This window comes from Pelobates fuscus, chromosome 4 (genome assembly GCF_036172605.1).
Source record: "Pelobates fuscus isolate aPelFus1 chromosome 4, aPelFus1.pri, whole genome shotgun sequence".
In the NCBI taxonomy this organism is placed as follows: Eukaryota; Metazoa; Chordata; class Amphibia; order Anura; family Pelobatidae; genus Pelobates; species Pelobates fuscus.
The window spans coordinates 287916909-287941464 of record NC_086320.1 but is presented as its reverse complement, the minus strand read 5'-3'; the positions used below and the strand labels follow the sequence as shown (position 1 = coordinate 287941464).

Genomic DNA, 24556 nt, shown 5'->3' with positions numbered 1-24556 from the left:
GTGGGAAAGTTCTTTGGACTTTTCCCACGCTGTGTAATTTGACTCATAACTCTCTGATTGGTGGATTGAAAGTAATCAGATTCATCAGATTAATCGGTCTCACAGTTATCTGTGACCTGTTTCTGCTTGCTCTTTAATAGCAAAAGGAAGCAGTTGGCAGATTTAACCCAGTAATCACAGGATGAGTACCACCGTGGATCCGCCACATCTCCAAAGAACTCACCCTGAGGACATTAGGCCCCCCCCCTATTAGTATTTAGGGCCCCCACCCACCGTTCAGGGGTGGGGGCCAGGGGGGAGGACATTAGGCCCCCCATTATTTTACTTTAGGGCCCTCACCCACCACTCAGGGGTGGGGGCTTGGGGGGAGGACATTAGGTCCCCCCCATTATTCTAATTTAAGGCCCCCACCCACCGCTCAGGGGTGGAGGCCAGGGGGAGGACATTAGGCTCCCCCTTATTAGTATTTAGTGCCCCCACCCGCCGTTCCGGGGTGGGGGCCAAGGGAGAGGACATTAGTTCCCCCCCCTATTCTAATTTAGGGCCTGAGTGGCCGGTGGGGACCCTAAATTAGAATAGGGGGGAACTAATGTCCTCCCCTTTGGCCCCCACCCCTGAATGGTGGGTGGGGGCCCTAAATACTAATAAGGGGGGGCCTAACGTCCTCCCCCTGTCCCCCACCCCTGAACAGTTAGTGGGGGCCCTAAAGTAGAATAAGGGCCCCCACCCACCCATTTTTATTTAGGGCCCCCACCCACCGCTCAGAAGTAGGGGCCAGGGGGAGGACATTAGGTCTCCCCCCCTTATTCCAAGTTAGGGCCCCCACCCGCCGCTCAGGGGTGGGGGCCGGGGGAGGACAATAGGTTCCCCCCTTCATTTACTGTAGGGCCCCCACCCGCCGTTCAGGGGTGGGGGACGGGGGGGGCAATAGGTCCCCCCTTCAGGTAAGAAGCCCCCACTCACGTGGCTCGGGAGGGGGGTACAGTTTTTTTTTGTTTTTTTTAAAGTGAACAGGCTGCTCACTTTTTACTAAACATGTCCCTACTCGCGGTATAGCGAGTAGGGGCAGAATTTACTAATACTAAGTAATCTTTACTTAGTATTAGTAAATTTGGCTGAAATACCAATTTAGGTCTTTCAGCCTTTTAGTAGATAGCTCCCTACTACCGTGGGAATTAAGGAGTTATCTACTTATTCATTCCTGTCATTACATTGACTGGCTAAGTAACTTACATTTTATATGAATGTATGTTACTTGATTGTCGTAAGTGTTGCAAATGCTTACAGCTGAATCATGGCTATGTTTGTGTACTTTTTATTTAAAATTGTATACAGTGTAACATTCTTCATTCTTCCACTGGGTAAGTATATTAGTTCTTACTGTGCTTCAGAACTTCGACACTTCTGCAACTTCGGAACTTCGACACTTCCACACTTCGGAAATTCTGTAATTTCGGAACTTCGACAATTCGGCAATTCATCTATTCGGACATTTGGAAGTACCCGAATGTCCGAATTGCCAGAAATTCATCCGAATTCACATTCGGACCGGAACGAATTGCACATTTCTAGACTGTATGTAAAAAGCTGGTTAGTAAATATGCTGTGAACTACAACCAACATCAGTCAAAAGAGACATGTAACATCTGACATCATATTTCATGGAAAATGCTAACTTTATTCTTTGCAGTTTTGACTCCATTTCTGGTCTGATCCCTGAATGAAATGCCATGGTGACTCATGTTAGAAACCTGAATTGATACTGATTTACATCTGCGGCTACATTTTCAGCTATTGTTCTGTTTGTTTATCGTTTACTTAAGAGTAATAGCTGGAGCTCTCTCATAACAGTCAGGCAACGTGAAATCCATATTTCTTTCACGCTCCTAAAGTCTGCACTTAAGACGTTTGCTTCACCTTCTTGGTATCTCTCTTAGCCCAAGCACCCTTAGACGACCATTGGTGGGGTGTTTCTAATGTGTAGCTCAGCCAGTAGATTAATCTGATTAATCGGTCTCACAGTTATCTGTGACCTGTTTCTGCTTGCTCTTTAACCCCTTAAGGACACATGACGTGTATGACACGTCATGATTCCCTTTTATTCCAGAAGTTTGGTCCTTAAGGGGTTAATAGCAAAAGGAAGCAGTTGGCAGATTTAACCCAGAATCACAGGATGAGCACCACCTTGGATCCACCACATCTCGAGCCTTTGGCTCGGTAGGCAACCTTTTAGTACTACTGTGCCAAAAATATCTGGGAGTCCCTTGGTGTGCAAATCCTATTTTTTTAAACTGCTTGTGTTATTTATGGGTACTTCAGTTGTATTTGTGTGTATGCAGGCTGTTATAGTGTATATGTTCATAAGTAGTTTATAGTATTGTGTATAATACTTATGAATGTGGGCTCTGTATGGGGGATGTTTATGTAATATTGTGGGTGGATAATTTGTCACAAAGAGTTTGATGTGTGTATGTGCATGGCTGCTTGGATTATGGCATGTGAGACGCTGCTTGTGGGGTTGTATGTGTGTATATGGATTGATCACTTCCTCTAAGTGTTGCAATGCGTAAATTGAGGATTGCCCTTCACCACCTGCAATAACCACTCAGTTTGCACAAGCATATCTGAATTACCACTAAGACTTCTGGTAGGCCAGAGTCAGTTTGGCTCTGGCAGCTCTGAGTACTGTGAAAAGGCACCTCAAGTGCCATACGTGGTTTAGACACTTGTCTAAGCTTGGCCTCATTCACGATCCTTAAATGAACCCTAAAGGAGTTTTCAAACTGTTAACCTTCCTAGATTCATGTGGGATTTATATTTTTCTCTGTTACACGCACTCATGGTCAAGCATATACAGGCAAACATTTCCCTTTACAATTATACACATAATACTCTACAATGTGCCCCAGACCTGAAATAAATTGCCCAACACTTTTGGTTTAACTCCTTAGTCACCAGATATATTTTTTACATTTTCTTACCGTTAAGGACCAGGACTGTGTTTACATTTCTGCATTGTTTGTGTTTAGCTGTAATTTTCCTCTTACTAATTTACTGTACCCAAACATATTATATACAGTTTTTCTTGCCATTAAATGGTCTTTCTAAAGATACCATTATTTTTATCATATCATATAATTTACTACCACCACAGTACAGTAATTAAAACTTGGACCCCCCTTTCTAACTTAGACCCCCAAAATATGTTACGCATCTACAACCGGCAAAAAACACCCATACTAAATAGTTTCTAAATTTGTAATTTTTTATTTTAGAAATACCCAAATAGGCAGTCCCCCTGCAGGCAGATGCATGGACTCTTATTGCGGTAATGTGATCTCTCTTTTGTAGAGTGATCACATGGCCCGCGGGGGCCTAATTTGCAGAGGGGGGACTGTCCTCAGACTGGGAGCAACACCGATCATCGGCGGGTGAACGGTGGCGATCGGGTAAGTAGTAAAGATGGCTCGTTTTACGTTATGATGGTTCAGGACCGTCATCAGTCCTCATGGGAATGTTTCTGATGACTTCACTGAATGCCTCGACCCCTTGAGGTACTCAGCACACAGGCAGAGCATCGGAAACCTGTCAGAAGGCTTCCAATGCTTTTTTACACTGCCGGGCACCATGTGGGGCAACCCGGAAGTGATCGCTCCTGGGGAGTGATCACTCAGCATCTTGGCAGTTTAGCAGAGGTATTGCAGGATGCCTTGACATCTAGGCATTGCTGCAATACCCTTAGAGCGGCTCATTAGCAAATATTTTATTTTTTAAACATAGTACACTTACCTCATCCCCACGTTCTCCTTTGTTTCCCTTTTGTCCTCTGGTTCCTATGTTTCCCTGAATTGGATTAAAAAAAAGATAGATTAGATTCACCTGTCTGTCTCTATCCATCGATAGATTTAAACTGGTTATACAAAGAGCAAACCCTGTTTCTCTACACTCATCATTCCTTTTCCATTGTCACCACAATAGCATTAATTACTTGGGGAGAAATGACAATCCCGCATTTGTGGTGTTTGGGCTGGTTGTGCCTTGCCAGTGCTATCACCTGGCAAATAGACTTTCAAATTATAGTTTGCTTGAAATAAGCAAGTGAATGATAATTTGCAAATATAAATCCTGCCAGAAGTATTTGACCCTGATTTTTTCTATACAATTAATGCTTTGTAAATATTTAAAATCATATACCTTCTATAGGGTTTGGATGAGAAAAGCACTCATTTACATACATACACTGAACGTTGTCGACCGAATTCTACAGATTTGGTAAGATTGACCAAATTTCAAACGGAATTAGCTTTAGTAAATAATATAAGAATTGCCATTCCGGTTGGAATTAACGAATTTAGTGTCGTTTGTTGACTAATTTTTCCCCAACTATACATTTTATGGTCAATGACAGTGAGCAAGAACACCATGGATATAGTGATATATTAAAGTGTCCCAGACTTATTTTTGTTTGGTATTTACGTTCTAAACAATACATTTTGATGATGTTTGGAAAATATAGGCTACAAGATGCCAAGATGGCTATAATCTCCAGTTCATACAAGCCACAGTTATATCTCTTTCACATTGTACAATTTGTTACCTTAGCTCCAGAAACTCCAGGCACTCCTCGATATCCTTCAGTGCCCAGTATTCCCCTATTACCCTGAAAAATATCAGTCAGATTGTTTGGTACATTTTATCAAGATAATCTATTCAAGGATAATAATTGTAATAGTAACACTGGATTCTAGTTTTCTGTTTAATAAAAAAATAACACTATATCAGCGTTTGCAGTGGGGCTCTGATATGTAAGGTGCATGAATCCCTCTTGTCTCACCTTGCTTGCTACTGGGTGTCCAAAGAACAAACTACACATGCCAAACTTACCCATTACTTTTCTCCCAGTCCTTCTGTTGATTGACTACAAGCCTTGCCAATTTCATGTTTCTGGTCCTCTTTGTGTACCAGTACCTTACAGCTGCTAAAAAAATCTTAATGGCCATGGCACAACCATGGGCTCTGTCGTTGTGATAGATGGGTGCCCAAGTGAAAATCACTATAGTAGTGCACAAATCCAAACTATTATGCAACCTGGATCAAGATCTAAACTTTCAGCATGGGATAAAAATATTGGTATGTCTTCCACCATCAGGGACCTACCACATACATTTGGTTGTACTGGTTCCTCTGACACAGCATGGGGCAATAGGGCAATAGGAGGCAGCCTTCTTTTGTATTGTTTGTTTAAATTATGCCTAAGTCCCCATTTCCCTAGAATTGTGGATGGGGCAGAGGCAAGTATAACATTTCAGCAAACCGAAACAATACATATCTGTGCAGAGGGAGGTGAAGCCAACAGCCTTTACTTGGGTGTGTGTCTGTGTGTCAATGTGCTTGTGTATGTGATAGAATGTATCAGTGTGTGTCAGTTTGTGTATCTGTGTGTTTCATTGTGTGTATCTGTATGTCTGTGTGTGTCACTGTGTATATCTGTGGGTATTTGTGTAATTTACGGTTTATGTCAGTGTGTTTATCTTTGTGTGGCAGTTTGCATATACCCGTTTATGGCAATTTGCATATGTGCATGTGTATCTGAGTGTGTCTCAGTGTATGTGTTACTGTGAATACACGTTTATTTAAACATGATTACACACAAATATATAATTCCTGCATCCAACCCTACACACAAACACACGTTTGTATTCAAACAACAACATTACACACATATACATCCCCACTTTTACACACATACATCCTAGAAAACGGATTTTCATTAAAATACACAGATGCTAAAGACAAATACAACACTGCAAAAACGTGCAAGACCGCAAGTGGCAGATCCCCAGCTGGAAAAGCATCATGGAAGTTGTACAATAGCTGAAGATCTATCTTTTGGCCACTACTGCTCTATAGGGATGCCCAATAATTTTTTTGCACCAGGAACCTCTTTCAGCTACATCGCTAGGTACAGGCAATAGTATAAAACTGTCAAACGTTCGACAATATAACTTAAAGTTACCTTACCTTTTCTCCTTTGGCACCATAGGATCCTGGATCTCCTTTTTGGCCTACAAGGCCTGAAATGCCCTGCATGAATTTGTAATGAATCAGTAATGCATGAACTCTATTACAGGAAATAAGAACTTCACATTCCTCTAACAAATATGCTAGATTTATGTGTTTGGGTCAAGGTTCAATATGATAAAAAATTTAATATATATATACTAGATTCCAGTAAGTATTAAGACATGTTTAACTTATTCTAATACTATTAATGGAAGTCTGAAATCTTTCTGTACACATGATAAAATGAAACTCTGGTGGAGTACCAAAGCAGGGAGGTGGTTTTCGGTCGTGTTGGGAAGATTTTGCGGTCACATCATCACTCCTCTCTGTCAGGGCTCCGCGGGCAGCGGTGAGGGGAGGCTGCAATCCTCTCGCAGCACTCACCCTCGGTCCGTCGCTCCCCTTACCGGTTGGCGGGCGGCGTCCTCTCCCCTTGACACGCAGCTCGCGTCCTCTTCTCCTCCTCCCAGCGGCAGCATGTCTAACGCTGCACGCTGGGAGCCGGCACTGATATCAGTACGCCGGGGTCACTCACGTGACCCGGCATTAAAGCGACAGTGCAACAATCACAGTGGGGGGTATAGATATCCCCCACGTGTGTTTGTTAATTCTGATTGGAAGTTATCCAATCAGAATTAAGGCAAGGATATATATACTTACCTTTCCTGTCTCTCAGTGCCCTGTTGTGGTCTTTGCTTACTAGTATTGATACTGAACTTGTGTTTTCTGGTTACGTACTCTCTGGCTTGTTAATCTGACTTTGTGACTTTCTCCTACCCTTTTGACCTCGGCTTGTTTCTCGTTATTCTGTTTTCTGGTTCCCCTTACTCGGCTTGTCTCCTGACTATTCTGTGTGTGCTTAGCCCGGCCACTCTAAGGTCCGGTACTGCACACTTTCTGTGTGTGTGTGTGTGTGTGTTAGCGTGTTGGGTTCCCCGAATCGTGACACTCTCCTTGAATGGCTTCCAGAATTTAAGACATAGGAGATTAAAGGGTGATAATAGTCTGCAGGATGTATGAATGTAATGTAAGATGTATGTAAGAGTCAGGTATGTTTAGTTCTTCCATAGATGCCACATGGTGAAAATCAGCTATCTTAAATCATGGCATGATAGATATACAGGTTGTAGAAATTGAGACCTTGCTGTGTCAAACCAGGTCAAGATTAGGATTAGGTGAAATGGGTAAGATTAGGATAAAACCCACCGGCCCAAAGGGGCAGGGAAATGGGACCAGTAGGTACTGTGTGTGTATCTAGGACAGGAGATCAGCTGCTTGGCTAGCCCTACTAGGCCACACAATGTAAGTCCTGAAGATTTCAAGATAAACTTAAAAAAACAAACTTTCCATGCAGTATCTGGCATGTGGAGGTATTTGCCTTGAATACATGTCAAATATGACAACAAGAATTGGGTGTTGTAGGCTAAAGTCCAAAACTCTGCCTCCATCTAGCTTGCTCGGCTTCTCAGCCCCGGCCCCACAGTGTGCTTTAATGACAGTTAGTAAAATAATATTACTTTAATAAGTTTAAAAAGCAGAGAGAAATCGTTTTCTTTAATATGAATCATGTTTTATAAATCTGAGATACAAAGAATCGTATTCCTATTAATGATTAATTACCTTTTGGATTCAAGCTCAATATAGAAATATTTTATTGACATGAAAAGCTAAGTATGTTTTAGCTCTGATTTATTTTGAAATAAAGTAAAGTTTCCAGTAGAGTGAAGCAAACAGTTTGTATTTTAATACTGATTGTCTTCTGGCTTTTTTGGTGGTCACATGGTTTGTATTTGGTGTGTTTCCAACGAATTCAAGTATGTTTTCCATTTAGTGTATATATTTTTTTAAAATACATGTTTCTTTCAAAATATCGGTAAACGTTTATTTAATACACTTATGCAGGTGATTTATTTTGTCTTTAATTCCCGCTTTAGTAGTTGCGAAGTTTTGCTTATCTGTGTTACGTAAACTCTCTAACGTAGGCCTTGACTTAAAGCGGCACTGTCATGCCGAACTTACCTTTCCCCAATCGATTCCTCTTCTCTCCCTCTGTCAGGATCTGTTGTTCATTTCTTCCTGTCTGCTCTAGTTTTTTTTTTTAAAACATAAGACAACTTTGTCTTATGGAGGTTTCCTACGCCTGTCCAGCTATGACCAGCGGAGGTGCAAAGTGTGCTTCATTTCCGGTGGTCTTAGCAATTTTCCCTCAATTCTCACCTTTGATCTGTGATCTCGCGATGCTTCCTGTCAGTATTCCCGATCGGCGGCGAAACTACCGAATTGCGTCCTAACAGAATGAGAACAGTTCGTCCATTCGTGTTTGGACGCAATTCAGGACTTTGTTCGGGTCGGAATTTCATTGGAATGAATGAAACTCCGATCCTATTCGTGCCTTGGCTGCATCTTGCAGCCACTTAGTAGATAACTCCCTAATTCCCACGGTATTAGGGAGTTATCTACCAAAAGACTGAAAGACCTAAATTGGTTTACTTAGTGTTAGTAAATTCTGCCCCTACTCGCTATACTGTGAGTAGGGGCATGTCTATTAAACAGTGAGCAGCCTGTGGCAGATAATGGCCTGGAAGGATCAGAATCAAGCCTGAGACCCAAATCATATAGATAAACTCATATTCATGATCAGAGAAAAATTGAAGATTCCTGAAAAGAAAACTTCCATAAATGTGTCAGATAAGTTCTTTGAGGATCTAGGACTGCAAAAAGCTTATATTCCTCTGCATGCAGCCATCAAAACAGAATGAGGACATAATTCCGAAGTAAGGTACTTTGTATATATACATTAAATAAAAATGATTGCAAGTACTGGAATGGTGCACCCATAATTGATGCTGCCATCATTAGATTGGCTAAAAGAGCAGCACTTTCTATTAATAGTGTCTCTTCTCTTAAAGAACCAATGCAGAAAAGAATGAAAGCTAATTTAGTCAATGCTTACTTAGGTAAAAGACTAAAACGGAAGTAGATGGAGTAACTGATAATGTCACTTCCGCCAACCACTTATCATATGGCGGTAATTTCCACCAACCCCTAAACCACCAATGAAAATCTAAATAGAAAACATATCCCCCTTATCCACCACTTACAAGAAGGCAAACACAGGTGATCATATATATAGGTGGGACTTACAATTAAAGACACAGACAATTGATGATTGGAAAATTGAATCACCAATACGAACTCAAGGGAGGACCCAAGAGACATTTAAAAGGCAGAAGGTACAAAGGATCTACTCACAGCTGACTGAGGAAGCTCCAGGAGGAGTGAAATGCGTATCGGCAATCAGGACTTTTATTCTTGATTCTAATATATTATACCTCATTTTATTTTACTTACTTTTTAAATCATTTGTATTAATTAAATACATTTTATTTTATATAAAGTCCGCAGAAGCCTCAAGTACCTTCATTTGGGGAAAGTGCCAACCCCCCTAGAGTGGCACAAAGCCTACCACCCTCAGAGCCAGGACTTTAAGGCTCTAAAAAAGGTGAGCATAATACCTATTTACATTTTATTCAATATATCCTTGAATCAACTATATTACACATTGGATGTTTCTATTGTTTTCATCTTCCCGGAGAGACATTTCAGCAAGAAATAGTGGTGGGATGCTGCCCTAAAAAGCATACCAGTCCAGTTTACAGAGCCAATAATGTAGGCTCTTGAAAATGTGAGTGATCCATTTATCTACCTCATCTAAATTGCACAAGTGTTTCTTTTTCATATTTGTATGCAATGTATATGATATAATCAAGATTCTGTGATGTAATTCCTCAACATTTATAGTACTCCACTTGAGGTATATATTATTACACTCTTTTTTTCTCTATATTAATGCTTACTTATGCTTGGGATTATATCTACATCCAGCCATCTCATTAACTTTGCTCTCTAGAGCCATTAAGGTGTGGATCTCTTTTTACTCCCGAAGGAGACACCTCTTCACCAGTAAGAAGAGAATCCTTATTGATGTCTAAAAGAGAAGTGAATTTAACAACTAATTTCTTCTCCGAGGCTTCCCTGGACATCACCAAATTGGTCTTTATTATGGCCATGACTGTGGAATATGGTAGATGGCTCCATTCATAGGGTGCTGACTATGGCTCTAAGGGAAATCTATGCATTATTCCATTCCATAGAGATTTATTTTTGGGGAACCATTGAGTGAAGCAATCAAAAAAAGTAATCAAATGAAAAAAGGCATTTTTATCTACAGAAGGCAGAACATATAATCTTATTAGTTGAAAGACAAGAAGGCAAGAGAGGACTGATTGTTTCAAGATAGAAAACAATATAGACTATGGCAATTTTTTTTCTAGTAGTTACCTATGAAGAGCCTCTCAACTTCCCACAGCCATTAAATTAAGAGGCAGCAAGAACACCTCCAAATCCTTATCAAGACAAACATGTTCAAGTCAGTAAAGTAAGAGTGTCATGCCAGCCACGGGCCAAGCTTGTCAAATCCAGAGGGATTCCACAGCAAACTCTAGCGCTAGCCTCTGGCACACTTACTGATGCTGACTGCTGTGCAGTGGAGCCAAATAAAGGCCATATAAAGGCTTTGCATATGATAATGATGCAATGATGTCACACACACGCATCCCTAGGTCATGTGATCATGAATAGCGAATCTCTTTTGGAAATTTAAACTTGTTTTGTCATTTACTGTTATTCTATGCCTTGATCATGGTTTCCCATTCTGGTTAATCAGAGAACATGTTTATATATTGATTCCTCTGTGTATTTGACTGCTGGTTTGTATTTTAAACATTCTGATTTCTATTGTCCTTGACCTTGGCTTGTTTCACCATTTACCTTCTCTCTATACTCCTGACCTTGGCTTGTCCTGTTTATTCTAGTTTTTACATTAGAAACTTAGAAACATAGAATGTGACGGCAGATAACCATTCGCCCCAACTAGTCTGCCCAATTTTCTAAATATTTTCATTAGTCCATGGCCTTATCTTACAGCTAGGATAGCCTTGTGCCTATCCCACACATGCTTAAACTTCTTCACTGTGTTAACCTCTACCACTTCAGTTGGAAGGCTATTCCATGCACCCACTACCCTCTCTGTAAAGTAATACTTCCTGATATTATTTTTAAACCCTTTCCCCTCTAATTTAAGGCTATGTCCTCTTGTTGTGGTAGTTTTTCTTCTTTTAAATATAGTCTCCTCCTTTACTGTGTTGATTCCCTTTGTGTTTTTAAATGTTTCTATCACATCCCCCAAGTATCTCCTTTCCTGCAAGCTATACATGTTAAGATCCTTTAACCTTTCTTTGTAAGTTTTATCCTGCAATTGGTGATGTCCCGAACTGTTCGCTGGCGAATAGTTCCTGGTGAACATCGCTTGTTCGCGTTCGCCACGGATGGCGAACACATGCGCTGTTCGGTCCGCCCCCTATTCGTCATCATTGAGTAAGCTTTGACCCTGAACCTCACAGTCAGCAGACACATTCCAGCCAATCAGCAGCAGACCCTCCCTCCCACACCCTCCCACCTCCTGGACAGCATCCATTTTACATTCATTGTGAAGATGCATTCTTAGTGAGAGTAGGGACAGTGTAGCTGCTGCAGATTTGATAGGGAAATTGATAGCTAGGCTAGTGTATTCAGTGTCCACTACAGTCCTGAAGGACTCATCTGATCTCTGCTGTAAGGACAGCACCCCAAAAAGCCCTTTTTAGGGCTAGAACATGAGTCTGCTTTTTTTTTTCTGTGTAATGTAATTGCAGTTGCCTGCCTGCCAGCCTGTGTGTCAGGCTCACAGCATATACTGTGCCCACTTGCCCAGTGCCACCACTCACTCACTGGTGTCACAATAGCTTGCATTTAAAAAAACAAACTTGTTTTGACTGTAATATAATAGCATTCAGTTTCCTTCACTAGTGTGCGTGTCAGGGCCTGCCCAGTGTCACCACTCACTCACTGGTGTCACAATAGCTTGCATTTAACAAAAAAAAACTTTTTGGACTGTAATATAATAGCAGTCAGTTTCCTTCACGAGTGTGCATTTCAGGGCCTGCCAGGGCACAGTGCCACACCAGTGCAACTCATATCTGGTGTAACAGTAGTGTACATTTTTAAAAATAAATAAAATTTTGACTGTAATAGATTGAATAGCAGTTAGTTGTCTGCCAGCGTGTGTGTCAGGCTCACAGCGTATACTGTGCCCACTTGCCCAGTGCCACCACTCATATCTGGTGTCACAATAGCTTGCATTTAAAAAAACAAACTTTTTTTGACTGTAATATAATAGCATTCAGTTTCCTTCACTAGTGTGCGTGTCAGGGCCTGCCCAGTGTCACCACTTACTCACTGGTGTCACAATAGCTTGCATTTAACAAAAAAAAACTTTTTGGACTGTAATATAATAGCAGTCAGTTTCCTTCACGAGTGTGCATTTCAGGGCCTGCCAGGGCACAGTGTCACACCAGTGCAATTCATATCTGGTGTAACACTAGTGTACATTTAAAAAAAAAATACAATTTTGACTGTAATAGATTGAATAGCAGTTAGTTGTCTGCCAGCGTGTGTGTCAGGCTCACAGCGTATACTGTACCCACTTGCCCAGTGCCACCACTCATATCTGGTGTCACAATAGCTTGCATTTAAAAAAACAAACTTTTTTTGACTGTAATATAATAGCATTCAGTTTCCTTCACTAGTGTGCGTGTCAGGGCCTGCCCAGTGTCACCACTCACTCACTGGTGTCACAATAGCTTGCATTTAACAAAAAAACAACTTTTTGGACTGTAATATAATAGCAGTCAGTTTCCTTCACGAGTGTGCATTTCAGGGCCTGCCAGGGCACAGTGTCACACCAGTGCAACTCATATCTGGTGTAACAGTAGTGTACATTTTTAAAAATAAATACAATTTTGACTGTAATAGATTGAATATCAGTTAGTTGTCTGCCAGCGTGTGTGTCAGGCTCACAGCGTATACTGTGCCCACTTGCCCAGTGCCACCACTCATATCTGGTGTCACAATAGCTTGCATTTAACAAAAAAAAACTTTTTGGACTGTAATATAATAGCAGTCAGTTTCCTTCACGAGTGTGCATTTCAGGGCCTGCCAGGGCACAGTGTCACACCAGTGCAATTCATATCTGGTGTAACACTAGTGTACATTTAAAAAAAAAAAAAAATTTGACTGTAATAGATTGAATAGCAGTTAGTTGTCTGCCAGCGTGTGTGTCAGGCTCACAGCGTATACTGTACCCACTTGCCCAGTGCCACCACTCATATCTGGTGTCACAATAGCTTGCATTTAAAAAAAACAAAACAACTTTTTGGACTGTAATATGATAGCAGTCAGTTTCCTTCATTAGTGTGCGTTTCAGGGCCTGCCAGGGCACAGTGTCACACCAGTGCAACTCATATCTGGTGTAACAATAGTGTACATTTAAAAAAAAATACAATTTTGACTGTAATAGATTGAATAGCAGTTAGTTGTCTGCCAGCGTGTGTGTCAGGCTCACAGCGTATACTGTACCCACTTGCCCAGTGCCACCACTCATATCTGGTGTCACAATAGCTTGCATTAAAAAAAAAAAAAACTTTTTGGACTGTAATATGATAGCAGTCAGTTTCCTTCACTAGTGTGCGTTTCAGGGCCTGCCAGGGTACAGTGTCACACCAGTGCAACTCATATCTGGTGTAACAATAGTGTACATTTAAAAAAAAATACAATTTTGACTGTAATAGATTGAATAGCAGTTAGTTGTCTGCCAGCGTGTGTGTCAGGCTCACAGCGTATACTGTACCCACTTGCCCAGTGCCACCACTCATATCTGGTGTCACAATAGCTTGCATTTAAAAAAAAAAAACTTTTTGGACTGTAATATGATAGCAGTCAGTTTCCTTCACTAGTGTGCGTTTCAGGGCCTGCCAGGGTACAGTGTCACACCAGTGCAACTCATATCTGGTGTAACAATAGTGTACATTTAAAAAAAAATACAATTTTGAGTGTAATAGATTGAATAGCAGTTAGTTGTCTGCCAGCGTGTGTGTCAGGCTCACAGCGTATACTGTGCCCACTTGCCCAGTGCCACCACTCACTCACTGGTGTCACAATAGCTTGCATTTAAAAAAACCTAAACTTTTTGGACTGTAATATAATAGCAGTCAGTTTCCTTCACGAGTGTGCGTTTCAGGGCCTGCCAGGGCACAGTGTCACACCAGTGCCACTCATATCTGTTGTCACAGTAGCTTGCACGCATAGTACCACTAATCAAAAAAAAATGACAGGCAGATGCAGGCCACCCCGCAGGGGCCGTCGTGGTCATGGTGCTGTGATTCCCTTTGGCACTAGAATAATGCCCAGTGTTCAGAGGCCACGTACCCTGAACTTGAAAAGTTCTGAGGACATAGTTGACTGGCTAACACAGGACACCCAATCTCGACGCTCGGAATCTCGACGCACAATCCTCCTCCAGCTTAGCTTCGGGCACCTCTCAAGTTACCACTTGCCCGCCTGCCGCCACCACCAACAATAGCACCACAGCCGCTTCACTTGGTATGTCAGAGGAGTTATTTACACATCAGTTGGAAGAAAAGAGTGATGCGCAACCATTATTGCCAGAGGATGTAGATAACAGGGATATGTCTCAGTCAGGCAGCATTACACACGTACGGTGTGATGATGATGATTTTGTACCCACTGCTGCTTCCTTTGCTGAGTTGTCAGATACAAGTGAAGCGGTTGATGATGACGATGCGTCCGTGGATGTCACGTGGGTGCCCGCTAGAAGAGAAGAAGAACAGGGGGAAAGTTCAGATGGGGAGACAGAGAGGAGGAGGAGGAGACGAGTTGGAAGCGGGGGGAGGTCGTCGGAAGGAGCTAGTGGCACAGTCAGACAGCATGCATCGGCACCCGGGGTCAGCCAGACAGCACGCCAATCAACGCATGCTGTTGCCACCACCAGAATGCCATCATTGCAGAGCTCAGCAGTGTGGCATTTTTTTTGTGTGTCTGCCTCTGACAACAGCGATGCCATTTGCAACCTGTGCCAAAAGAAACTGAGTTGTGGGAAGTCCAACACCCACCTAGGTACAACTGCTTTGCGAAGGCACATGATCGCACATCACAAACGCCTATGGGATCAACACATGAGTACAAGCAGCACACAAACTCAAAGCCGCCATCCTCCTCCTGGTCCAGCATCTTCAGCCACATTAACCACTGCTGTCCTCCTTGCCCCCTCTCAACCATCCCCCCCTCTGTCTCTCGCCTTGAGAAGTTCCTGCTCATCTGCCCACAGTCAGGTGTCTGTCAAGGACATGTTTGAGCGTAAGAAGCCAATGTCACAAAGTCACCCCCTTGCCCGGCGTCTGACAGCTGGCTTGACTGAACTCTTAGCCCGCCAGCTTTTACCATACAAGCTGGTGGAGTCTGAGGCGTTCAAAAAATTTGTAGCTATTGGGACACCGCAGTGAAAGGTACCCAGCCGAAATTTCTATGCACAAAAGGCAATCCCCAACCTGTACTCGATTGTGCAAAAGGAAGTAATGGCATGTCTGGCACACAGTGTTGGGGCAAGGGTCCATCTGACCACTGATACCTGGTCTGCAAAGCATGGTCAGGGCAGATATATCACCTACACTGCGCATTGGGTAAACCTGCTGACGGCTGCCAAGCATGGAATGTGTGGCTCTGCAGAGGAGTTGGTGACACCTCCACGACTTGCAGGCAGGCCTGCTGCCACCTCCTCTACTCCTCCTACTCCATCCTCTTCCATAACCTCCTCGGCTGAGTCCTCTTCTGCTGCTGCGTCTTGCTCCACATCAACGGCACACCCCCAGCTCCCCAGGTACTGTTCCACATCCCGGATACGGCAGTGTCACGCCGTCTTGGGGTTGACTTGCCTGAAAGCAGAGAGTCACACCGGACCAGCACTCCTGTCCGCCCTGAACGCACAGGTGGATCAGTGGCTGACTCCGCACCAACTGGAGATCGGCAAAGTGGTTTGTGACAACGGAAGAAATTTGTTGGCGGCATTGCATTTGGGCAAGTTGACACATGTGCCGTGCATGGCACATGTGTGTAATCTGATCGTACAACGCTTTGTGCATAAGTACTCAGGCTTACAGGACGTCCTTAAGCAGGCCAGGAAGGTGTGTGGCCATTTCAGGCGTTCCTACATGGCCATGGCTCACTTTTCCGATATCCAGCGGCGAAACAACATGCCAGTGAGGCGCTTGATTTGCGACAGCCCGACACATTGGAATTCAACACTCCTAATGTTCGACCGCCTGCTCCAACAAGAAAAAGCCATTAACAAGTATTTGTATGACCGGGGTGCTAGGACAGCCTCTGCGGAGCTGGGAATTTTTTTGCCACGTTACTGGACGCTCATGCGCAATGCCTGTAGGCTCATGCGTCCTTTTGAGGAGGTGACAAACCTAGTCAGTCGCACCGAAGGCACCATCAACGACATCATACCATTTGTTTTCTTCCTGGAGCGTGCCCTGCGAAGAGTGCTGGATCAGGCCGTAGATGAGCGTGAAGAGGAAGAGTTGTGGTCACCATCACCACCAGAAACAGCCTTATCAGCATCGCTTGCTGGACCTGCGGCAACGCTGGAAGAGGATTGTGAGGAAGAGGAGTCAGAGGAGGAATGTGGCTTTGATGAGGAGGAGGAAGACCAACCACAACAGGCATCCCAGGGTGCTCGTTGTCACCTATCTGGTACCCGTGGTGTTGTACGTGGCTGGGGGGAAGAACATACCTTCAGAGAGATCACTGAGGACAAGGAACAGGACATGAGTAGCTCGGCATCCAACCTTGTGCAAATGGGGTCTTTCATGCTGTCGTGCCTGTTGAGGGACCCTCGTATAAAAAGGCTGAAGGAGAACGACCTGTACTGGGTGTCTACGCTACTAGACCCCCGATACAAGCAGAAAGTGCCTGAAATGTTACCGAATTACGGCAAGTCGGAAAGGATGCAGCAGTTCCAAAATCAATAAAAAAATATGCTTTACACACCGTATAAGGGTGATGTCACAGCACAACGGGAATCTAACAGGGGAAGAGGTGAAAGTAATCCTCCTCCTCCCATGACTACGCCGGCAAGGACAGGATGCTTTACAGACGTGTTGTTGATGGAGGACATGCAGAGCTTTTTAAGTCCTACGCATCGCCACAGCCCTTCGGGGTCCACCCTCAGAGAACGACTCGACCGACAGGTTGCAGACTACCTCGCCTTAACTGCAGATATCGACACTCTGAGGAGCGATGAACCCCTTGACTACTGGGTGTGCAGGCTTGACCTGTGGCCTGAGCTATCCCAATTTGCGATAGAACTTCTGGCCTGCCCCGCTTCAAGTGTCCTGTCAGAAAGGACCTTCAGTGCAGCAGGAGGTATTGTCACTGAGAAGAGAAGTCGCCTAGGTCCAAAAAGTCTAGATTACCTCACCTTTATTAAGATGAATGAGGGATGGATCCCGAAGGGACTGACAGTGGGCGATACATTCGACTAAAAAAGGCCTGATGAGGGGGACTACTTAACACACCACTCCTATCTGGTGGCACATTAGATTGCACGCGCAGTGCCCCAAATTTGAAGTAGGAGGACCGACCAAGCATCTTTTTCCATCTCCCGCTTCCTAAAATCGATGCCTTATAAACACGTCCCCTGATAGGGGACGTAACAGGGATTAAACTGATAAGAATAGTACTACTTAACACACTACTCCTATCTGGTGGCACATTAGATTGCACGCGCAGTGCCCCAAATTTGAAGTAGGAGGACCGACCAAGCATCTCTTTCCATCTCCCGCTTCCTGGGTGGAGTAAGAGAGACCTTCAATTACATCAGTGAGGACAAAGAACGGGACATGGCTAGCTTGGTATCCAACCTTGTGCAAATGGGGAGTTTGCGGGCGAGCAAATGGACTGTTTGCGGTTGTTTTCGGTTAAACGGGGAGTTTGGTCTGTCACTGTGAAGCGGGCGTAACCCTTACACTACCTGATCGAATCAACATCATACCTGATGTTTTAAAGCAGGTTATTCCAAACAATTTAGGAATGTTAGGTGATTTATGCCCTTTATGGATTAAAACCAGACTCTGCATCAACTATGTAATTTCCCATGGGAGTTTTGCCATGGATCCCCCTCCGGCATGCCACAGTCCAGGTGTTAGTCCCCTTGAAACAACTTTTCCATCACTATTGTGGCCAGAAAGAGTCCCTGTGGGTTTTAAAATTCGCCTGCCCATTGAAGTCTATGGCGGTTCGCCCGGTTCGCCCGTTCGCAAATTTTATGTTCGCGATATCACTACCTGCAATCCATGCACCCGTTTAATAGCCCTTCTCTGAACTCTCTCTAAAGTATCCTTCTGAAGAAACGGTCTCCAGTACTGCCTACAATACTCCAAGTAAGGTCTCACCAGTGTTCTGTACAATGGCATGAGCACTTCTCTCTTTCTACTGTTAATACCTCTCCCGATACAACCAAGCATTCTGCTAGCATTTCCTGCTGCTCTTTTACATTGTCTGCCTACTTTTAAGTCATCTGAAATAATTATCCCTAAATCCCTCTCCTCAGATGTTGAGATTAGGACTCTATCGAATATTCTGTACTCTGCCCTTGGGTTTTTACGTCCAAGATGCATTATCTTGCACTTATCCACTTTAAATATCAGCTGCCACAACTCTGACCATTTTTCTAGTTTACCTAAATCATTTGCCATTTGGGTTATCCCTCCTGTAACATCAACCATGTTCCATATCTTAGTACCATCATCAAAAATACATAGCTTACTATCAAGACCTTCTGCAATATCACTAATAAAAATATTAAAGAGAATGGGTTCAAGTACAGATCCCTAAGGTAGCCCACTGGTGACAAATATACTCTATTGACTACAACCCTCTGTTGCCTGTCACTCAGCCACTGCCTTACCCATTTAACAATAATGGAATCCAAACTTAAAGATTGCAGTTTATTGATAAGCCTTTTATGTGCAATAGTGTCAAAAGCCTTACTGAAATCTAGGTAAGCAGTGTCTACTGCAGCACCCTGATCTATTATTTAAGTTACCCTTTATTAATTCTTTATTTTTGTTATGCAAAGAGGTTAACATACAAGCCTGCAGTGCCACAATAGCAGCAGCAGGCATAACAAGGCATTCAGTGTGATAACATAAAATTGAATTGCACATTTTGCTAGGTAATCAGAATAATACTAGTCCTGCTATCAGGTATGTAAGGTTAAGTAGTAATACATGGCTACTAATTTTGCAGTGACTGGCTTTTTCAGAGTTCAAACGCAGGAATGATATCTTACTAACCACAAGATAATATATGAAAATATAGTATAATAAAATAATATAGTAATATAATATAATGTAATAATGGTGTGTTGTTCAGGTAGTATCAATTTCTGGTATGCCTGTAAACTGACCTATGTTTGTGGACAGCCAGGTTGACCGTCCGGCATCATGCTTACATGTCGTGTGACTTGTGTGGTGCACGTTGGGCTAACCCACTGTCACTATAGCCATGTGAGGTTTAAAGGTGTGTGGCTGCTGGTCTCGGTAATTCCCCCCGTGGGCTCAGTCAGTACGTCCCTCATGCTTCAGTGTAAGGGTCAAGGTCGTGATCGTAACGGGATCTGTTGCCTGCGAGTGTGACTGCGCGCTGGAAGGCAGGGTCTGTCCAAGCCTCAGCAACCACTGCCCTGAGGTGTTTAGATTACAGTGCTTCTCCCAGCGTAGCACTGGAGGCCATAGATAATAAAGGCAGTCGCCTGGGGGGGCGATAAAGCATAGAGTTGCCTGGGGAGGGAAGAGTGGCACCTACTCTCCTCTATATAGGTTGGTGGGTCGGCTACCGTTCCTGGAGGCTTACATGTCTGGGACAGGACAGGAGGCTCTGTGCCCGGCGTAGTTACACCTCTTATTGTGTGCTCTCCCCCTCCACTCCCCGACCTCCCTTCCGCTAGGTCAATGAGTGTGTTCCCTTCCCTCTGTGCCACTACACCTCGCAACTAAGCTAACACAAAAACATCTCTTACAAACTTCTATAAGTCCAAGCGTTCAATAACTATCAACTGTTGGCAGGTAGAAACATTTAGAGCTCTCTGATCGGCGTTATAAGGGGTTCTTCAGCCTGGGAGCGTCTCTGCCTTCTCTCATCCCAGTGTCCCCATCTTCTGGCAGCTTGATCGCCATGGGTCTCTGGACTCTGATCCTCTGTTGTGTTATGGGTTGAGTGGGTTGAGGGGGCAGCTGAAGTTGTAAACATCTATGCTCCTAATACTAATTCAGTTCAGTTTATACAAATGGTGCTGAGTAAATTAGAAAAAATTAAAAAGGGTAAAATCATTATAGGAGGAGATTTTAATTGTATTCTGGACGGCACGTTGGATAGGAACTCATTGGCAGGGGTAACGCAAGATAAAAGGGGAAAGAAATCCTCAATGCAATTTTCAATGTTGATAAATAACTATGAATTATTAGATCTTTGGAGGATAAACCATCCATCAGAAAAAGACTATACCTGCTTTTCGAAAGCACACTGTACCTATTCTAGACTAGATCTGTTTTTGGGTTCGTTAGAGGTCTCATACAAGACTAAAAAGGTTCTGATTCATGACGTAACCTGGTCAGATCATAACCCAGTAATACTTGATCTCACTATCTCACCAGATATTAAAATTAGAAATAGTTGGAGACTAAATGAATTCCTTCTTAGGGAGGCTCAAGATATAAATACCATAAAAGAATTAACAAACAATTTTTTTGAGGAGAATAAGAATAAAGGAACTTCAGATGCCATAGTTTGGTGTACATATAAGGCCGTGCTGAGGGGACAGTTTATTAAATTAGGTACAATCAAGAAAAAACAAAAAGAAGCTTCCCTGACAGAATTATATGTGTCTCTCTATAAACTAACAAAACTTAACAAAAATAATCCAAATATAGAGATAAGTGAGAAAATAGGATTAATAAAAGATAAAATCAATAAAATTCTACTTTTACAAACCTCAAAAAAACTCGAATATCTAAAAATAAAATGGTACTATAAAGGAAATCGAGCAAATAAAATGCTCACAAATCGAGTTAAAGGTGCGAAATTAAACAAATTAATACAAAAAATTATTACAGATGATGGCATCCAATTAACGCCTGAAAATATAGGTAAAGCATTTAACTCATTTTACCAAAAATTGTATAATCTACCTGAACCCCCTTATAAACCAGAAACATACTTTCAAAATAAAACCCTAAAAAAATTATCAAGGGAACAACTGAATTCTATTAATGAACCCTTTTCAAAACTAGAAATAATAAATGCAATAGAGTCTTTAAAAAAAAACAAAACACCGGGGCCGGACGGCTTTCCAAATATATTTTACCAACAGTTCCAGGACGTGTTGGTAACACACCTTGAAGATCTTTTCAATAGCATAGCTAGAGAAAAAGATTTGCCCAACGAATTACTATATGCTAATATAATCCCCATACAAAAGCCAGATAAATCGACGGAATCAGTGGGGAATTATCGTCCTATATCCTTACTAAATTCTGATATAAAAATATATGCAAGTATTTTGGCAAAGAGATTACAAAGAGTACTCCCGTCCATAATCCATGGAGACCAGGTTGGATTTATGAAGGACAGACAATCAAATAATAGTATAAGGACAGTGATTGACATTTTGGAACACGTTCAAGAATCGGGTACTCCATTGCTGGCCCTGTCATTGGACGCGGAGAAGGCCTTTGACAGGGTCAGATGGGACTTCCTTTGGGAGGCATTAAAGGCCTTTGGTTTCGAAGGCTGGATTCTGAGCGCTATCATGGCCCTGTATAGCTCCCCAATGGCAAGAACAATCGGTAGGGGAATAACCTCTGAGTGGTTTAACATAAGAAATGGGACAAGACAGGGGTGTCCTCTGTCCCCGCTGCTATATTTGATATATATAGAACCCTTGATTTGTGACATCAGGTCTAATGAGAAAATAAAGGGAATAACAATAGGTCAAGAGGAACTTAAAACTTTACTTTATGCAGATGATGTCCTAATCACTATATCAGACCCTATATTATCAATAGACGAATTGTTAAAGGCGATTTATGAATTTGGGTACTATTCCAACTTTAAGTTAAATGTAGATAAGACAACTATTCTTGCCAAAAATATAAAGAAGGAAGAGAAAATATATATTAAAGCGAAATATAGTTTCGAATGGGCAAAAAAATGTATTACCTATCTAGGCATTAAGATTTCCAGTAATCCTTTTAGGATTATGGAATATAATGTTCTACCTCTAATGATGCAAATTAATAAACAACTAAAGGACTTGAGAACAGCAGAGATATCATGGACAGGTAGAATTAACATTGTAAAGTCTTATTTGGTTCCTAGATGGAGTTATATATTCCGTATGTTACCATTGAAAATGCCTAAACCATGGCTCATGATGATTCAAGCTGCTTTAGACAAATATATATGGCTGGGGAAAAAACCCAGAGTTAATAAAAAAATTCTGAATTTAAAGCCTAAATTGGGAGGGATGGGAATCCCTGATATTATGGACATATATGAAGCTTGTTCATTTGCGCATGTTATTTCCTCTATGAAAGAGAGTTCTTGTGGTGAAACATGGGAAAAAATTGAGGCTAGGAAAGCGGCAGTTCCGGACTTAACGACTTTATTCTGGAGTATAGATAAGTTTGAGAAAGATGATATGGGTATAATCCTAGCTAACCTATTGGGTCAATGGAGAATCTGGAAAAAAAGACTCAAGATTGAAGATAAAATTATCATTGATCTACCACTGCACGTATTGGCCAGTAATATGGAGGATTTAAATCTAGAGCCATGGTTAAGCAAAGGTATTAATAGAATAGATCAGCTATTCCAACAGCAACAAATTAGACCTTTTGAGGAGATTAAACAAATTTTTTTGCTTTCTTATAGAGAAAGTTTTGCGTATTTAAGGATAAAACATTTTCTAATGAGACACAGAATAACTGAGATTTCCGAGGGATTACAACTTTTTGTAGACTTGATAAACATCAGACATAATAAAAATTTAGTTTCTAAAAGCTTAAAACTTTTTAGTAAGTATAAGGCAATCCCTGAATTTCCAGCCCTAAAAGCATGGGAAAGAGACTTACAAATTATAATTACGAGAAAGGAATGGCTTAAGGCCAATAAAGCGGTACTGAAAGCTTCACATTGCCTAAACCTAACGGAAAGTCATTATAAAGTCATCAATAGATGGCATTACGTTCCAACTAAATTAACAAAAATATATCCAGGATCTCAATATCTCTGCTGGCGTTGCGCTTCATTGAGAGCAGACTACGTCCATATATGGTGGTCATGCCCGATTATATCTTCATTGTGGCAAAAGGTAGCGAAATTCTGCAGGGAAGTAATAGAGGTAGATCTTGATTACACCTGTAGTTCTATGATATTGCACTTGGGCTGGCCTATAATTCCAAAGGATAAAAAAGAGTTAATAATCCACATTCTCATTGAAACTAAAGCTACTCTTGCAAGATTCTGGAAAAACCCAGACTCCCCGACTTGGGAGCTGATAAAACAGCAGGTCTTGAATAACTGTAAAATGGAAATAGGGATATTAAGACAAGAACACTACTTTAATCCGAGAATTGAACAATGGCAGAAATGGATTGTAAAATTAGGTAGAAGAAATGATTCTTAATTTACACTAAGATGTATATGCTATGGATCTGTGGCTGGGGGTGAACCCTGTGCATTCACCTTTAAGATACTTGTGGTTATGAGAAACCTGATTAGTAGTTAGAAGGATGTGTGTTGCCTTTCGGGTTCTTAAGACTGACTCGGGACTGACCCTCGGCGGGAGTGTGATTTTCTTTTTTTTTCTTTTTCTTTTTTTTTCCCCTAGGTTTTGTTAATAGAGGGCCAGGGCAATAGGGAAATCTAGGGCAAGGTAGAAACATCTAAGAAAGGGACTTATAACCAAGAGGAAGGAGGAAAGGGGAATTAGAAAAGGAAAGGGCCTTAACAAATTATTACACATACTTAATACCATCTTCTTCAGAATGAAAATTGCCAAATTATGACTGAAACGTAATACGTTTCATAGAGTCTTCCCCAGTCTTTCTCTCCATGACTCTTGCAACAACACATGATGTGGGTCTTAAGGTTATGGGAAAATAAGAATGATAGACCGATAGGTATACAAATTTAAGGCTCTGTAGTATAAAAGGACGGTTGGAGACAAGCATCTCTTGAACCCTGGTTATTGTGCTTCATAGCGCTTGAAAAAGTTTGTTCCCCCTAACCCTCTCCCCCTCGAATCTTGGTATAGCGAAAGGTGTGTGTGTGTGTATTGTTGTTTTATTGGGAAAAAATTGACATAGAGAGCTTGGTGCTTCTTAGTACAGGCAGATGGAGTCTGACCACCTCATTAAGACAGGCTGCGCAAGTTTACAGAAAAGAATTTTTATTCTTATAAACTGGACATTTG

General features: G+C 42.1%; 1 protein-coding gene across 1 annotated transcript in view; it reads right to left on the bottom strand.

The window, feature by feature from the left end:
- Positions 1-24556, bottom strand: part of LOC134609441 (collagen alpha-1(VI) chain-like) — a 153267-nt gene that overhangs the window by 34124 nt on the left and 94587 nt on the right. Inside the window, exons 16-18 of the mRNA XM_063453117.1 lie at positions 6022-6084; positions 4598-4660; positions 3790-3843 (exon numbers count right to left, since the gene is read on the bottom strand). Of these exons, the coding sequence (XP_063309187.1) occupies positions 3790-3843; positions 4598-4660; positions 6022-6084 (180 nt within the window). The remainder of the gene's footprint in view (positions 1-3789; positions 3844-4597; positions 4661-6021; positions 6085-24556) is intronic.